The sequence below is a fragment of the Passer domesticus genome, chromosome 10, assembly GCF_036417665.1.
Source record: "Passer domesticus isolate bPasDom1 chromosome 10, bPasDom1.hap1, whole genome shotgun sequence".
NCBI classification, from domain to species: Eukaryota; Metazoa; Chordata; class Aves; order Passeriformes; family Passeridae; genus Passer; species Passer domesticus.
Genome location: NC_087483.1, coordinates 38,672,136 through 38,687,162, shown reverse-complemented (window position 1 = coordinate 38,687,162; position 15,027 = coordinate 38,672,136). Strand labels below are relative to the sequence as shown.

General features: G+C 39.0%; 1 protein-coding gene across 5 annotated transcripts in view; it reads left to right on the top strand.

Moving 5' to 3' along the window:
* LRP1B (LDL receptor related protein 1B) overlaps nucleotides 1–15,027 on the top strand; it is a 622,229-nt gene that overhangs the window by 333,720 nt on the left and 273,482 nt on the right. For all 5 annotated transcript variants that reach the window (XM_064435270.1, XM_064435269.1, XM_064435266.1 and 2 more), the window contains exon 6: nucleotides 2,900–3,157. In XM_064435270.1, the coding sequence (XP_064291340.1) occupies nucleotides 2,900–3,157 (258 nt within the window). The remainder of the gene's footprint in view (nucleotides 1–2,899; nucleotides 3,158–15,027) is intronic.

Sequence of the window (15,027 nt, the reverse complement as noted above, 5' to 3'; positions counted from 1 at the left end):
TTAGCTTTTAGAAAAAAAAAAAATGTCAGCCCTGTTTAACTGATTTAATAATACAGTTTTCTTGTAAAATCTCACCAAATCAAGTTTTAAAACTTTAGAAATAAAACAGCCCATTTGTGAGGTACATTATGGTTAAACATTAAAAATAATGAAAAAAAAAAAATTGACTTCTCTGTATTTTTTCAGATATTTATACAATACTTACATTGGTGACAGCAAAGCTGTTATGATTTACAATGTATACCCCAGGAAAACGAGGTTGAAGCTGTTTGTAAACCCTGAATTCTGGGGTTTATTGTGGTGGAAATATTAGAAAATGCTGGCATTTCTGAGGTTTTTTCAGATGAGAAGTCTGTTGGCAGTGCAAAACACCTTCATTTCTGATTTGTTGTGGCATCACTTATTGATCTGTGTTTTAGACAAGATCAGGTAGGAGGGAAATGCAAGCCTTTCATCTTTTCCACTACTCTATCTTAAACATAATTCAAAGGAGGATGCTTTCATTTTAGTCAAGAAAGATGAATCATAAAACTTCCCCAGATTAAAGAGCTATTCACATCTTATCTTTCCTATAAAATGAAAAAAAAAAAAGAAAAAAAAAAGAAAAACTTGTGAAAATGACACACATGAAGTCCACTTGTTTGAAAAGCTGCTGTCAACTCACTGGAACGCACCCTAAATTTGTCCAGTAAACTTGTAAACTGTGTAGAATCTGTTCTCCAGGAACAGACAAGCAGGTTTTGTGGGAGTGAAGACATGATTTTTTTAGTATCTCCTGGTTTTCATCTGCATTATGCTATACAGTAAATTGATTTATGTATTTTTATGAAATGTTAATATTTTTACAGTTTTATTATCAATACATCATAATTTTCAAGTTATGAAATCAACCTTTATCTGAGTAACACTGAAAAAAAAGGTAATCTACCCTACTGTGCAAAACCATGATTAACTGCTTTAATCCATTGAATTATTTAATGTATTTATGCTTTAAAACTACAATTTCAAGCCCAGTAATCCAGTCTGTATTTTTAATGTGTAATGGTGCCTGCTGAGCAGAACCCCTTGGCAATGCCACAGGTCCTTACAACACCTTTGTCTGCAGCCAGGTTTGATTACAACTGCTGCTCAAGAGGTTTGAACTGAATTCCTTTCAAGAATTCCTTTATGTCTTAGACCCTAATACCAAAATACAGCCTTTCTCTGGAGTTTAGTGAGGTATTAAATCCTCGTTACAGTTTTCAAGAGGTCAGTTCAAAGCGAAGATCTGGTTCTCTCTCCCAGCCCTAAACCACCTGGTGGCTTTGAAACTGCAAACAGCTCCTGTGAGCTGCCTTCTCTTTGAGGCTTTAGATACTGCAGAATGTGGAAATATCCGGCTTAACACACAGAATAAGAGCAAAAAATCATAATAAAGGTCTTTCCACACTGCTGGGAGCTGGGGAAAGAGTGATTGAATCCAGAGGTAGGCAGTGGTGTTATTTTGTGGGGAGAGAGAAGCTGGGCACAGAGCTGTTGGATGTAAAAATAAATCCCCAGACTCAGCAGGATGCAGATGGAAACTCTGCTTTTGTACCAGTCTGGGGTGAGTGGGTGATAGGGACAGAAGTTCCTAAATCTGCCTTTCTTCTCAAGGATTGCAAAAGTTGCTAAGAACAAGGGGAAAGAGAGATTCACAGGCACTGACTGCAAAGGGACCTACCTGGCACATTTCAAACAAAAAATTGCTTAGTGAGAAACCCCCTTCCCCCCACTACTTTATCTTTTGGAAAGGGAAAAACAAACAACACTTGAGAGCTTCACTCATGGCTTCCACCTCAAGGGATTGTTTTGCAAAGAAATTGAATCCCTGCAGTTCTTGAGTATCTTCTGAAATTCAAAGAAAAACAATGCTTGGATCTGATCTGATGGGTGGAAATGAATGTGAGGATGAGGACAGGCAGTAAGTTCCAAAAGTAACACTGCAGAAGTGTGGATTTACAAATGTTCATGTGGGATTTACTGGAGAGGGACAAGAAGTGTAACAAGACAGAATATACATTATGGAATGAGAATAAATAAGGAGTAAATGAAATTTACATTAGAAAGAATATGCACTGAAACTTTTTAAAAATAAGGGGTTTTTACATGATAAAATAAATATCTAGCTAAAGCAAGATGTTTAAATAAAAACAGATATTACCAAGGAACAGAACAGCTATTGCTGTGGCTTTGGGTGAGACCACTGATCACTGTACTCACTGAAATATTCTTTTCTCTTTAATCAGACCTGCTGATGAAGTACCATTTGTCAAATCCTTTTATTTATGCCATTTTTTCCCACAATTTAGACATCTGTAACTGCTTAGTGAAAATTTGAGAACTCCATTAGGTGAAATGTTGATTGACAGTGCTGCAGTGTTCAAACATTGATGTATTCCTTTGAAAACAAGCAGATTACATTGGGGTGAGAGCTCCTGATGTGGCAACACAATTTTTTTTTTTTTTTTTTATATGGACAGCATCATACAATTTCATGTGTCCTCATGAGTTCTGCAGGTTTTTCTGGCCTTAATTCTTTTTGAAATTCCAGTAATCTGGATACAGATAATTTGCATAAGTTGTATTTCATTTTATGACTTAGGCATGAAAAATGTTGCAATAATGATACTTGGAATTAAACAGAGGTTGTGGGGCTGGGGTAATTAATTTTCTTTAATGATGTGAACCGTTGGAACAGCAGGATAAAATAGACTAATAATTGGGAATATATGATAGTTATGAAAATAAAAACAAAACCAATTTATTACATATCTTAAAACAAGCAGGTAAGAACATTAAAAACTACATTAAAACTGAAAATATAAAAATGAAATACACAGCCTGTTAATCCTTTAAACTCTCCTCACTTTGTTTTCAGAGCCTGCTGAGAGACCTCCTCTTCTTCTGATTGCAAGCCCTGACAGCATTGAGGTTTTGTACCTGAATGGCAGCAGAATGTCTGCCCGGAGCCCTGTGAAGGGATCTGCAGTGGTGACCCTGGACTACAGCTACAGGGAGGACACCCTGTGCTGGCTTGAGTCCCGAGACCTCTCCAGTCAGCTCAAGTGCTCCAAGATCTCCAGAGATGGGACCTTACCAGAGGAGTGGGCAGTGAACATCGCCCAGAACCTTCACAGTGAGTATTTGTCAGTGTTTGGTACAACAGTGGTGTCTGTCCTGGCAAAAGCAGAAGTGCTTTTGGGCTTGCAGCTGAAAACAGTCTTGAGGCATTAAATATTGCAGCTCACACTGAAGCAATTTTGTGGTTTTTCACTCATCTATTCAGCCTGAGCTGCAGTGTTTGTATCTGTGCAAAGGTTTTTAAGATGTGTGGTTTTATAGACTGACTATGCATGGGAGTTACAAAACCAGCAGTGCAATGGAAGAAGAAATGTAAAAGGCTTCTTTTTCTCTGGCAAAATAGTGCTACATAAAGCTTGAGAGTCATTCTTTGTTACTGGGACAATACTAATAATGAAATGGAGTCGTATTTAGCACACCAACTATCAGGTATGTTAGTTCTTAAAAATACCAAAATATTTCCTGACTTACTGCAAAAAAACTGCTGCCTCTATTTTTTTAATAGTCATCACACTGAATTAATCTTTGCATTACAGCGTTATTCCTCAGTCAGCTTTTCAATTTGTGGGACAGTTACCTGAAGAGCAAGGTGTTCATCCACAGACACATTGATGCCTTAAGTTTTAGCTTTCATATTTTTCAGATTCTGTACTGCCTCAATGTGTGATTCTGAACTTCATATGCAGTGTCAGTAAGTTCTCCTCACAGCTTAGTTAGACAAAACAATCCTGTTCCAGCCTGAGAACCAAGGACACCATTGCAAAAGATGTCCAAAAAGTGTAAACACCAGTGAACTGAGGAGAGCAGTTGGGGAGGATGGGACTTCATAACCTGAAGATGTAATTGGATAATTAACCCCAATATGGAAATGGACCAAAAGTTATAAAAGTGTGAAAACTCGTGACTCAGAGTCCCTCTTGGGTGTAGCCCTGGCCAGGCTCTTGCACTGCCCAAGTGTATCCTTTGAAGGCCTTTTAATAAATCTCTGCTTTATTCCTTTAACTCTGTCTAGCCCCTGCTCCAGCTAGCCTCTCTAGGCATCAGCATTAACATGTGAACAGACTGCAAAATGGCATGCAGGGAATGAAAAAAAAAAAAGTGGGATTTTCTTCCTCTTTCACAGAGATGGACTAAAATTTGATCTAAGCTTTGGAAAAATCCTTTTAAGGTGGGATGTGCATCAAAGAATATCTCTGAAAGGATCTTAAACCCTCTGACCACCAGTTCAGGAATATTTAAACCATAAATTTGGCTATAACTCTTAGAGGTGCAAAAATGATAAATTCTTCATTGAGATTGTGCTTTGGACTATCAAGATAGCTGGTTTTAGATATGCTCATTGATGCAGGGTAAGGGTCTTTTTTAACCTATTTTCCTGATTTTTTATGTATTATAATAGTAAATTGAATTTTAAAAAAAATCTCTGAAAATAGTGTTTGGGTTTTGGGGATCTTTTTATTCACTACTCATTGTGAATATACTTTTAGTGAGCACTCTTATCCTAGGCATGAATATATGTATTTGAAGGGTTTTTTGTTTTTTTTCTTTCTTATTTTTTCCTCAATTCAGTTGGTCTTTTTTGGGGGTTTTTGGGGTTTTTTTTTTGGTTGGGGATTTTTTTTTTAAACAAGTTTTAAGTGTATTTTAGAGGGCTTTTTATACTTTAGACATCAAATACCCTAAAGATCATGGTGGTAGTATTTCATTGTGCATTTTCAATTCACCTAGCCATTGATATTTTATTTTTCCTTTTAGCAAGAAAAATCAAATTAACCACAGTCCTGGGCAAAATGTTGTTTTGAACTCTGTGTGTGTGTGTTCTGTCATGATGTTTGCACAATCAGAGTGGACCTCAGCCTTCCCCTTGTGTTCCTGCCCCTCTGTTTCCTTCATGTCCATAGAATTTCTGATCCTGTGCTGGCCAGATCTGCAGCACTGCATCTGCTTGAAAAACCGAGTCCCTGGCATGGGTTTGAAATGAACTCAGTGCTGGAATTAATGAGCTGCTCATTTTTCATAATGCCAGCACACACCAGCCTGTGGTCTCTAATATTCTTCTCAAACTTCATGGTAATCACTCAATTTTATTTAGATGAAGAATAACAATTCCCTAGGACATGAACTGACTGTAGAGACTTGCTTTGACTTTTTTCTTTGATTTTGATTTGGGAAATAGAGCTTAGGGACTTCAATAAAACAACTTTGCTGGGAGCTCTGACTGACACACTCTCACAGCTGTAGCTGTGGGAGTGTTTTTCCCAAGCACACACATCCACAGACACTTCTGTTGTGTTGCTCAGTGGAGCTGCAGCAATCCCCATGGTCTGGGCATGTTTCCTCACAGGAAGAAGCAGCACGAAACTTGCTTTTGTTCACCTAATTAGGATCTTCTAGACACCCCTGGAGTTATTCCTGCCAGGGCATGGCAGGAATCTCAGGTTGCTCTACCTGGTATATCTGCCAGATAATCTTGTGGCTGCTGCAAAATTGAGTTTTAATTTTAAATTCTCCTTTTTCTTTGTTCCACCTTCTGTTACCTGTCAGGTCGTTTCTGCTGTTTCTCTTCATCATACAGCACTACACCTGATGAGGCAAATTAATTTTGTAACTCTGTCAAGGAAAATGTTTCCCAATGTAATTGCATTCTCTGCCACCTCAAGCCAAATAAATGGTCAGGGCCATGGGGTGATTTACATAAAATTGTATATTCTGTTATTCATAGGAAGCTTTCTTTTGTGTTTGCATGAAATTGGTTATTCTTAAAAGTACTAGGGAAAAAAACCACAAAACCATAAAAGGCTTTCTTAGCAGTGTTTGTAGAATTTATCTTTTTTATTCCAATCTTCTAATCATTTTGTTAGTGGAAAAAAAAAAAATCTGCATTTGACACAAAAAGTGCTAGAAAAGTCAGTTAAACAAAGTGATTGGGACTGCTTGAAGTAGATTTATTCAAAGTGTTTTCTTCAGTGAAGGCAAGTAAGTCTTGTAGTTAGGAACAAAGAATATGGATCATCTTTAAAGATGAAAGACTCCATCTAGGAAAGCAGGGACTATGAAAATGACTTCGTTTTCATGATGGGTCATACAGCACCAGCTCCAGGTACTGAACGTAAGCTTTGGATTCACAAAAGAAAGGAAATTACACTCCTCTAGTTTCCATCATTCACTCTCAGGAGAGTCCAATGTGACTTCACTTTGGAGAGGATGAGTCCCAGATGGATGGAATCAGATCGTTTGAAGCACTGGGGAACTTGGTCGGTGTCTCATGCTGCAGAGGGGGAAAGGCTGAGGAGAGGCTGAGCCTGCCCTTGGGTGCTTTTTGCTCTGGAGAACAGGGTGCAGCTCCAGAGATGCCCCCTCATGCTGCATAATTAGGCTAATTTCACTTAAAATATTTATTATCTCAGGGCTTGTTTGGAAGTTTTATCCCCTTACATAAGGACAGCTTTCTGCAGGCACAGGCATTTTGGTCTCAGCCAAGGCCAGGCATTGTCAGCGTTGTTTCACCTTTGTCTTTTTAAGACCAAGAAGTTTTTGGAAGAGAAGCTGGAAATTTTCTTCTTGGGGAAGATTTATGCAGACAGCACTGGAGCCAAATGGGCTTTCAGAGGTGATTCTCCTGTAAGGGAGGATGATGCAACCTCTGTCCATGGTAACAGGGGTGCTCATTGACACCTCACAGCCCACTTCAGTGAGTACAGCAAGACTTTCAGGAACAATCATTTATTTAAGCTGATATCTCTAGGCCCAAACTAACAAAAGTTCTTTCTAATGGTATGAATGGGGAAAATCTCCCAATTTTCTGTCCTTTCAAAGCCATGATGTGCAGTCTTACATTAATGCTTTTGTGTGTGGGAGCTGAGAGGTGGCCAGAGCAGCATCCTCTGGATGCAAGAATCTCCTTCTTCCTCATTTTAGGAGGCATTTTGTGTCTTCATCATTACAAGCACCTTTCATGCTCTACAAACCAGCACCAGGCAGCACAACCTGGTTTTTAGCTGCTATTCTTCTACAGAATATAACAAAATCTCTTCTGGGATGATGCCTCAATGATGATGCATGATATTTTCTGCTTGGCTGACATTTGATTCAGCTTTTCTTGGCACTCGGTTATCTCAGCACACCACAAGCAATGCTGCAGTGCCTGTGTTCAGCTTTGCCACCTGTGCCTTGTGCCCACAGCTGATCACACCTCACCTGGGAAGGGGCACAGACTTTTTGGCAGCTGTGTTTGGAGAGGACTGCTCTGGATTAAGAGAAATATCTTGTTCCTTCTGTAGTAATTCAGTTTTTACCTGCCAAGGCTGAGAGCAGGGGGTGGGTAAGGAGGAGGTGGACTCTGGAGAGAGAGGGATTTGCCTCTCTGCTTGTGGGACCCAGAACCTTCTACTTGACCTGCTGGGTACAATCCAAGCTGGCTTTTTGGATCTCCCACTTTCTGGATGTGAGTGCCATGAAGAACATCAAGGCCCAGGGAATTTGGCCAGGAGCCAGGAGTGTCTGTTTGGGTACATTACTGTTTCCTTCCCTGATTTTGGTCCCCCTAATGGCTCCTCCACCTCCTGAGCTGAACCACTTCTCAGCAGTGATTTTCCATAAACACTGCTGTGCTCAGAGTAGCTGCAGTAATTTCCCTTGGCAATGATGAGGCTCAGTCACTGAAGGAAACCCCAAGCACTGGAGATGGTGTTCCTGTCAGCAATTCCTCTGAAGTGCCATGAATATTCATGGCAAATCAGAGCAAAGTTTGGCTTACTCTGCAGGAGCAAAACTGTGAAGATCTGGGGGAAAGTGTTTATTCCTACAAAGTCTGCCCCAAACTTGCCTCCAGACAGGCAGTAAGAGCTGTCACACAGTTGTAGAATGTGGGTTTGCTTTTCCTCCTGTGATAGACAGCCCAGAAGATGCACAGAAAGGAGAAAGTTTCATGTCAAAGGCAATCTATACCTCACATGGTTCCTTTGTGGTGTTCAGAGCACCTGAATCAGTCATGGGCGCCCAAATTGGAGAGGAGAAGAGTGTCCTAAGGGGGTTTCACAGAATAATTTTCCTGAATGTGGGCTTCTCAAGCTCTGGATGATCTTGCATTGCTGTCCTTGCATTTCTGAGAAGACTGGTCAAATGCTGGTTTTGGGATAGTGGACTTTCTTGCTTTGTCCAAAGGTGGGCTTTCTTGCTTTTTGGCTTTAGGTTTTTAATTTGTTTAAGTGTCAGCATCTCCTTCTTAAGTGCTCTAGACAGAGCCATGAGTAAATGTACAAAACTAGAATATTTTTCTCATTAACTGTTTATTCAGCTTGAATTTCCCATCTCCTTTCACTATCCAGCCAGTCAGCCTCCTAAGGTCCTGCAGTTCTTCAAAACAGACCATCCTCTTTGCTGTTCTGGAAATCTCATTTTTATTGGACCTCATCACCTTGTTATCCATGTCATCTTCCAGGTGGCTCATGAATGTTGTCTCACACAGGTTCCAGCACAGCCTGTTGCTCTGGAACTTGGTGCTGTTCCACAGAGAACCAGGACTGATCCCCTTGGGTCATCCTTGGTCCACCTCTGTCCTACGTGTCAGGCTGCATATTTCCCGAGTTCTCCTCAGTGTCTGTTGGGGTTTTTGTGTTTCCCTGTTTACATTTTTATTTCCATGTGCTCCAGGATTTGATACAGCCTCAATAAGGTGCTTTCCTAGAGCAGTATGGACTTCCATTTAGTGCAGGAAATGGTGCTATCTGATAATTGTCCTTTTTCAGAGAGTTCTTCTGTCCCCTGTAATGCCAAGACTCCTTTAGAGACTTAGACCTGTACAGAAACTTCCTTTGATCAGGGTGCTCCTCTCTTTAGCTCCTTGTCTTTGCTGATTTTTCGTTCTGCACACCCTTTTTGATTGTTCTCAGGGTTAGTGGAAGGATGAGGGTAGTTCACCTCTTCATTCAACCTTTCTGCTCTAATAAGCACAATCACTTGGGCATCATCCTTTGTGGTGTGTACTGCAAATTTATTATCTTTTTTTAACGTGAATAATATGCATATAATGAGGTCTATGCCTCAATTCTCAATGGTGTTTGCACAGAAGTTAAGATATAATCTGTATAGCTGAAACCTTAAGAGGGCCTTTCTTTTCCTAAGAGGTTCCAAATATTAGTTGTGAAGGATCTGTCTGGTTTTGCTGCATCTTTTGGGTATAGGCCTCTCCATCTGGCTTGGGAATTGTTCTGCTGGTTTGAGTATTGTCACCACAACACTGTGTGGTGTCACTTTGAGGCACAAGATCCCACGGCAGAGCCTGAATTGGTGGCATTTCATTCCAAAGCTAGGGTATCTGCACTTAATCCTTTTTGACACCAGAGCTACTTATTAACTGACTGTTAATTGCCACAAACAGATTTTTTCAGTCATTCAAAGATGTGATGTTACTATTTTGCAAGCTTTGTTACTCATCCAGCTTCCACAACTGATCTTGCTGACATTTTGACATTGGTCAAAACCCTGTGTCTGGCTTCTGTTCCTAGCAAAGCTGGCATGATGTATGTTCTTCTTTTATTTACTCTTCAGTAGTTGTATCCTGGACAGTTACATCTCAGACTGAGTACAGGAAATAAAAAGCCTTATCTCAATGGCATTTCTCCATGCAAATTTTTTATTGCTTTTGTTTTGTTTTGTATTTTTTCCCTTCTCTAAACTCCTAGGCTCTGCCTGGATCAGTCTCCTGAATGCTCTCTCTGCATAGAGACAAAAATTATCAGTGTTGTATTGCCATATTCCCTTTTCCCTCTTTTATCAATTTCCTAGCTCACCATTTTTGGAATTCCTTCTTAATTCCAGATTTGTTGTTGTCCTAAAGTGGGACATGACTGGATCTTTTTATGTCTTCCTTAGATCCAATGCATCCTGGGTAGAAAAGCTCTTGCACCAGGGAGGAAATACAAGAGCAAGCAAGCAAATTCCCACAGAGCAGAAGGGTTTTGTAAAGAAAAAAGGACTTTTTGTCAAAGTAGCAGTCACCACATAAATTTATCTTTATCCATCAGAATTCTGAGGGACTCTTTGTCTCTGTCAAATTGAATTATTATGCTTCTTGTAAAACAGTAGCATTTTGATTTTGTTAACAATGTTTTTAAGGAATAAAATAATTGTGGGGGCTGTAGAGATATAATGTGTAGATAACTAGGTTTCTGCTAATGTAAATCACAGTTTTGTAGTGAATATTTTACAAAAGCATTTATATTTTCATATGCAACAGTAGTGAAGTACTGATTAAACAAAAAACATATTCACAAGTAATTTATTTTTTTTCTGAAATGTGGCATTAATTATTGCATGTTTTATGGGATTCGACTCACATTTTTCCACAAAACTTTGGCATCCACATGCACCATGTTGGCTTCATTTTGTTCTTGGTAGCTACTGAACTGTTCTTGGAATTATTCCACATTTCCTCAGTATTCACAGGGTCCTCTGCCTTTCTTCCAATGAGGAGAGATACAGGAGATAAATGAGAGACAAACACTTGTATTATCTTATCTTATTTATCACTTATTTATCTCTCTATTTGCTGCCCATTTCAGTAAAGTTGTTTATGGACTTGAGGCTTCAAATGCACTCTTGGAAACTTTCTTAATGGCAGTAAAATAAATGATTAATATTCCAGTGTATTTCAATATGCTAATTACATGTGCATAACTTTTTTTGCTTCCTACTGGTACTTTATTATTGTCTCTATAAATTTCACATCTCTTATGATTTAGCCAGTGGTTGTCTTCTTGAGTGGTAAAATATCTTTGTAAATGCAACTCACATACATTGCTAACCAAGTTTGCTTCATTTGGACTAATCAACAGCAAATTTTCCATACAGATATTTATTTATTAATGCAAATATTTAATTAAGACTTCATTAAAAACCTAAAAAACACTACTAAATTCAATTGAAGAAGTCAAGAATTCTTGGTTTTGGGCTTTTTATCTTTTTCGTAATGCACTTTGGATTGCGTCGTTAAATGAGTTCTTCTGCCTCTTAAAGATTTTTCTTGAGGCACAGACCAACATTTCAGGAAACTTTAAAAAGTCTGTGTCTTCTCTGAAAGTACTTTTGTCTTTATAGGACCAAAGGGGACATAAAAACTATAAACTCCAAAATACGGTTTGTTTACATCCAACATCATAACTGGAACCATGTTTAGATATAAAAATGAAGCACTTGAGCAATTGCAGACCAAAGTCCATCCCAGAGAGGGATTTATCAGTAGCTAAAGCCTTGAGGGAACAGTATTTTGTTAGCAATGAGCCTGAGCAGGGTTAGGAATTCTCTGTGCTGCACAGAGATCTGCAGGGGAGTGACCCACAGGGGATGGCACAGCTGAACCACACATTCCACCTGCTGTAAATCTTGGGGAAGCAGCAGGAAAAGAAAAAAAAAAAAGATCTGTTTGTGTCTATGAATCTTTTCATAGACTAAAATCACAAATATGCAACTCCTGATCAAACTTGTGGCCTCTGGAAATTGCTGTTTTGAAACTCAGGTTTTGATCTGATGCTTTGTTCTACTGCAGGGAAAAGGGTAAATAGAGAGCATGCTTTTCAGAAGGGAATAATAATGAATAATTGCATTAATGGAAGCAAATCTGAAAGAGAAGGTACATATGTGATGAAATTAAAATCAGCTGCTACAGCACCTTAGGCTCTTGCCTATTCTGCTTTCTGTCCTCACAGCAGCCTGGGTGTTTCTGTGCTGGACTGGAGTCTGTGGCAGAGACACACCAAAAAGTTTGTGTGTGTGTCAGAATAAATAAAGGACTCGTTCTTTCCTTATCACTTTATCAGGAGCCCTTACAAAAAGATGAATTGCATATTTTGTAAAGTTGTGATTATTATTTACATGGTGATGGACATGACAAATTAAAACCACCATCTGATTGTGGGGATTTAATATAGGATTGCTTTATTCAGTTTTTAACTCCTTTGACTGGCAGAAGGAATGGCTGGCTCAACAAGTAATATCTTCAGATCATGGAAATATTGTTTTTGCTCTCAATACATAAAATTGTGGATTTCTAATTGGAATGAAGAAAATTTGATTTAAAACTTTCTTGTGACTTCAGCTTTGGAATAGAACTTGAAATGCTGAAAACATTATCGATTGTGTCAGCATCATGGAATAGATAAAATGTAACAACAAAGTTCTCATTATTCACTTTTCACCATTTGTCAGTTGAATTCAATATAATAAAATCTTAGTTTTTCTTGCACATTTTCAATGGTTGAGTGAGGCATGTTTCTAAAACTGACAAATTGCATGCAACAAATGTTCTATCTGAAGTAGATAACTTTTGCTAAAGGCAAAGGCAAAATCTGATTTTCTTTGTTCTGGACATAAAATGTTGGGACCATTGTAAGCAATGAAGTGATAAGGACAGGATATGCAAAGGGTCAGTTCGCTTGCATAAAATTGATGCCCTGAGTGTTATCAGCATGTCACCCAGCAGCTGCCACTCCATGTGCTGGGCCAGGCATTCACTGTGACAGTTCTGAGCTGGGGACAAAGTTTGGGCTCTCCGTGCATGTGTAATTCCATAACTTTTCTGTCACACTGTGTAAGCAAAAATAATGAGCTGATTGAGGAGTGTGTGGGGATCTGTGCCACAACTGACAGTTCAGGACACCCTCACTCTTTTTGACAATTTTGGACTTGTCTTGAATGTCATTTATTGCTCTTTTACTTAAATGCATGATCACATTTTTTAATTTGGGGGAGCTTTTCTACTGACATATAAGGAGATAAGTATAATGTGTTATGAAAGATCAGTGTCTTTTCTCTTAGTGCCTTTTCCCTGTGCATATACTGATAATATGTACTTTACTTTTAAAAGAGATACTTCAGAGATGCTATTGTTTTGTCACTGAGTCTCTACAACTGATTGCAGAATTCAGATTTTCTTTAAACAGTCATAACCCTGCATTACCTGCAGAAACAAACCCACTGAGAAAAGGCAACTCAAGTAAGATGAAGCAATAGAAAATGTATTTTATGACAGCCTGCAAATGCGTTGAGATCTGTGTTCTGCAGAGCAGAGCTGCTGGAGGGACGAGGGTCTGAGGAGCCCCTGGGGCTGTGCCCCTGCTGCACTCAGTGTCACACCGTGCTGCCTTTGGCTTCCCTCAGCACAGAACTGAGCTCACATCGGGGTAGGCAAAAATTTCATAGGTAAAAATTATTGCTAGGAGGAATCCAAGTGGACCTGGAGGAGGCTGCAGTGCAGATTTCTGTCTCTCGTCTGCACTTTGCAAGGGTTGGGACAATTTGTTTTAACTGTTTACATGAAAGCAACAGTGATGTAGAAAGAAAGGCAATATGCTGTGTTTTGTTTTTTCCCCTTTAAATGTAGAATATGTCAAGGGAAATAGAGATTGGATATTAGGAAAATCTTTTCCATGGAAAGAGTGATAAAGGTCTGGAATGGCTGCCCAGGGAGGTGGTGGAGTCCTCATCCCTGTGTGTGTTTAACAAAGCCTGGATGTGGCACTGGGTGCCAGGGTTTAGTTGAGCTGTTGGGGCTGGGTTGGACTCGATGGTCTTGAAGGTCTCTTCCAACCCAGGGATTCTGTGAATAACAAATAACAGGTACTGTGAGGTTTAGAACCTGAAATGCTGGGGGATACACAAGGTGGGAGTGGTTGGCACAAGGTACCTGGAGCTTCAGGGGTTGTGGGCAGGTGGGATTATGGACTCACATCTTCCTGGAGTGGGCAGTTTTGGGAAGGGCTGGAAGCCTTCTGAAAGCAAAGGTCAGGTTCTGACATATAATCACATTGAGCTGGAGTCATATTTCTGGGAGCACCGGCTGTGTGAGCGATTGATGAGACTTTTAATGGGATCTGTGGTGCCACTCTGGTTTAAGATAATGCTCGGGTAGACCAATAAGAGCACCAATGGGTGATGAGAGAAATAAATAAACAACAACAAAAAAGCAGTGTCCCAATGTCTGGTTGAAAATGAATAGAAAAATAATTTATGTATAAATCTAAAGCCATGTTTTATTTTTATTTCTTATATTACTGGAAATAAGTTCACAGGGAATTGTTTTATTATTTTTAAGTGCAGTAACAATGTCAATATTTTAAGTCTGGGCAGTTGTCTGTTTTGTTGGTCAGGTCACATATAATAAATAACAGTCTTCTCCTCAAAGGTTATTCTTTTGATATTGAAAATATGTAATAAATGGGTGAAAAAAAAAGGATAGAGAGGAGGAAAGGGAGGATGAGGTAATGTTTGCATGGATTGCATTGATTATTGTCTGTTGGCAGCAATGGTAGGCAGGAAGGGTTTTATTTGATTTTCTCAGATGACTTTTGTAGGTGCTGAGCAGTGGTTTCAGAGTCTTGCAGGAGTGGCAGCCTGCTGATGGCATGGTGTGAGGATCCCTCTGCTCGAGGGAAAGGAAAAGATGAAGAAAAAAAGCTCAATGTCCTGAATATAAGAAGCTTTTTTTTTTTCTTTCCCTGTAGCAACCCTAATAAAGATGGTTTTTTTTATCTAATAAAGTACATGGTAGGGTTTTGTTACCAAAATACTGTGTGAAGAAATGAGGTGTATGTTTGCAAACTGTACAGGTCATATTTTTTAATATGGAGAATATTTTTAGATTGTCTAAGTTGTAATTCTCCAGCTGGATTTAAAATGGACTCCGTATGCAGATTTTAATTATATTTAAAGCAAGTTCTATTTATTTTAACAATGTTTTGGAGGTTTTTATTTTCTTTTCTTTTGTTTTAATTGGTTGGTTGTTTTTTTGGGTGGTTTTTTTGTGGGTTTTTTTTTTTTGGTGGTGTGTTTTGTTTGTTTGTTTGTTGCAAGAGTTATTCTTCCATTTTTCCCATAATATGTTTGAGGTGAAGACAAAGACTTTTGTGCCCAGTGTGAATGTGTCTGCAT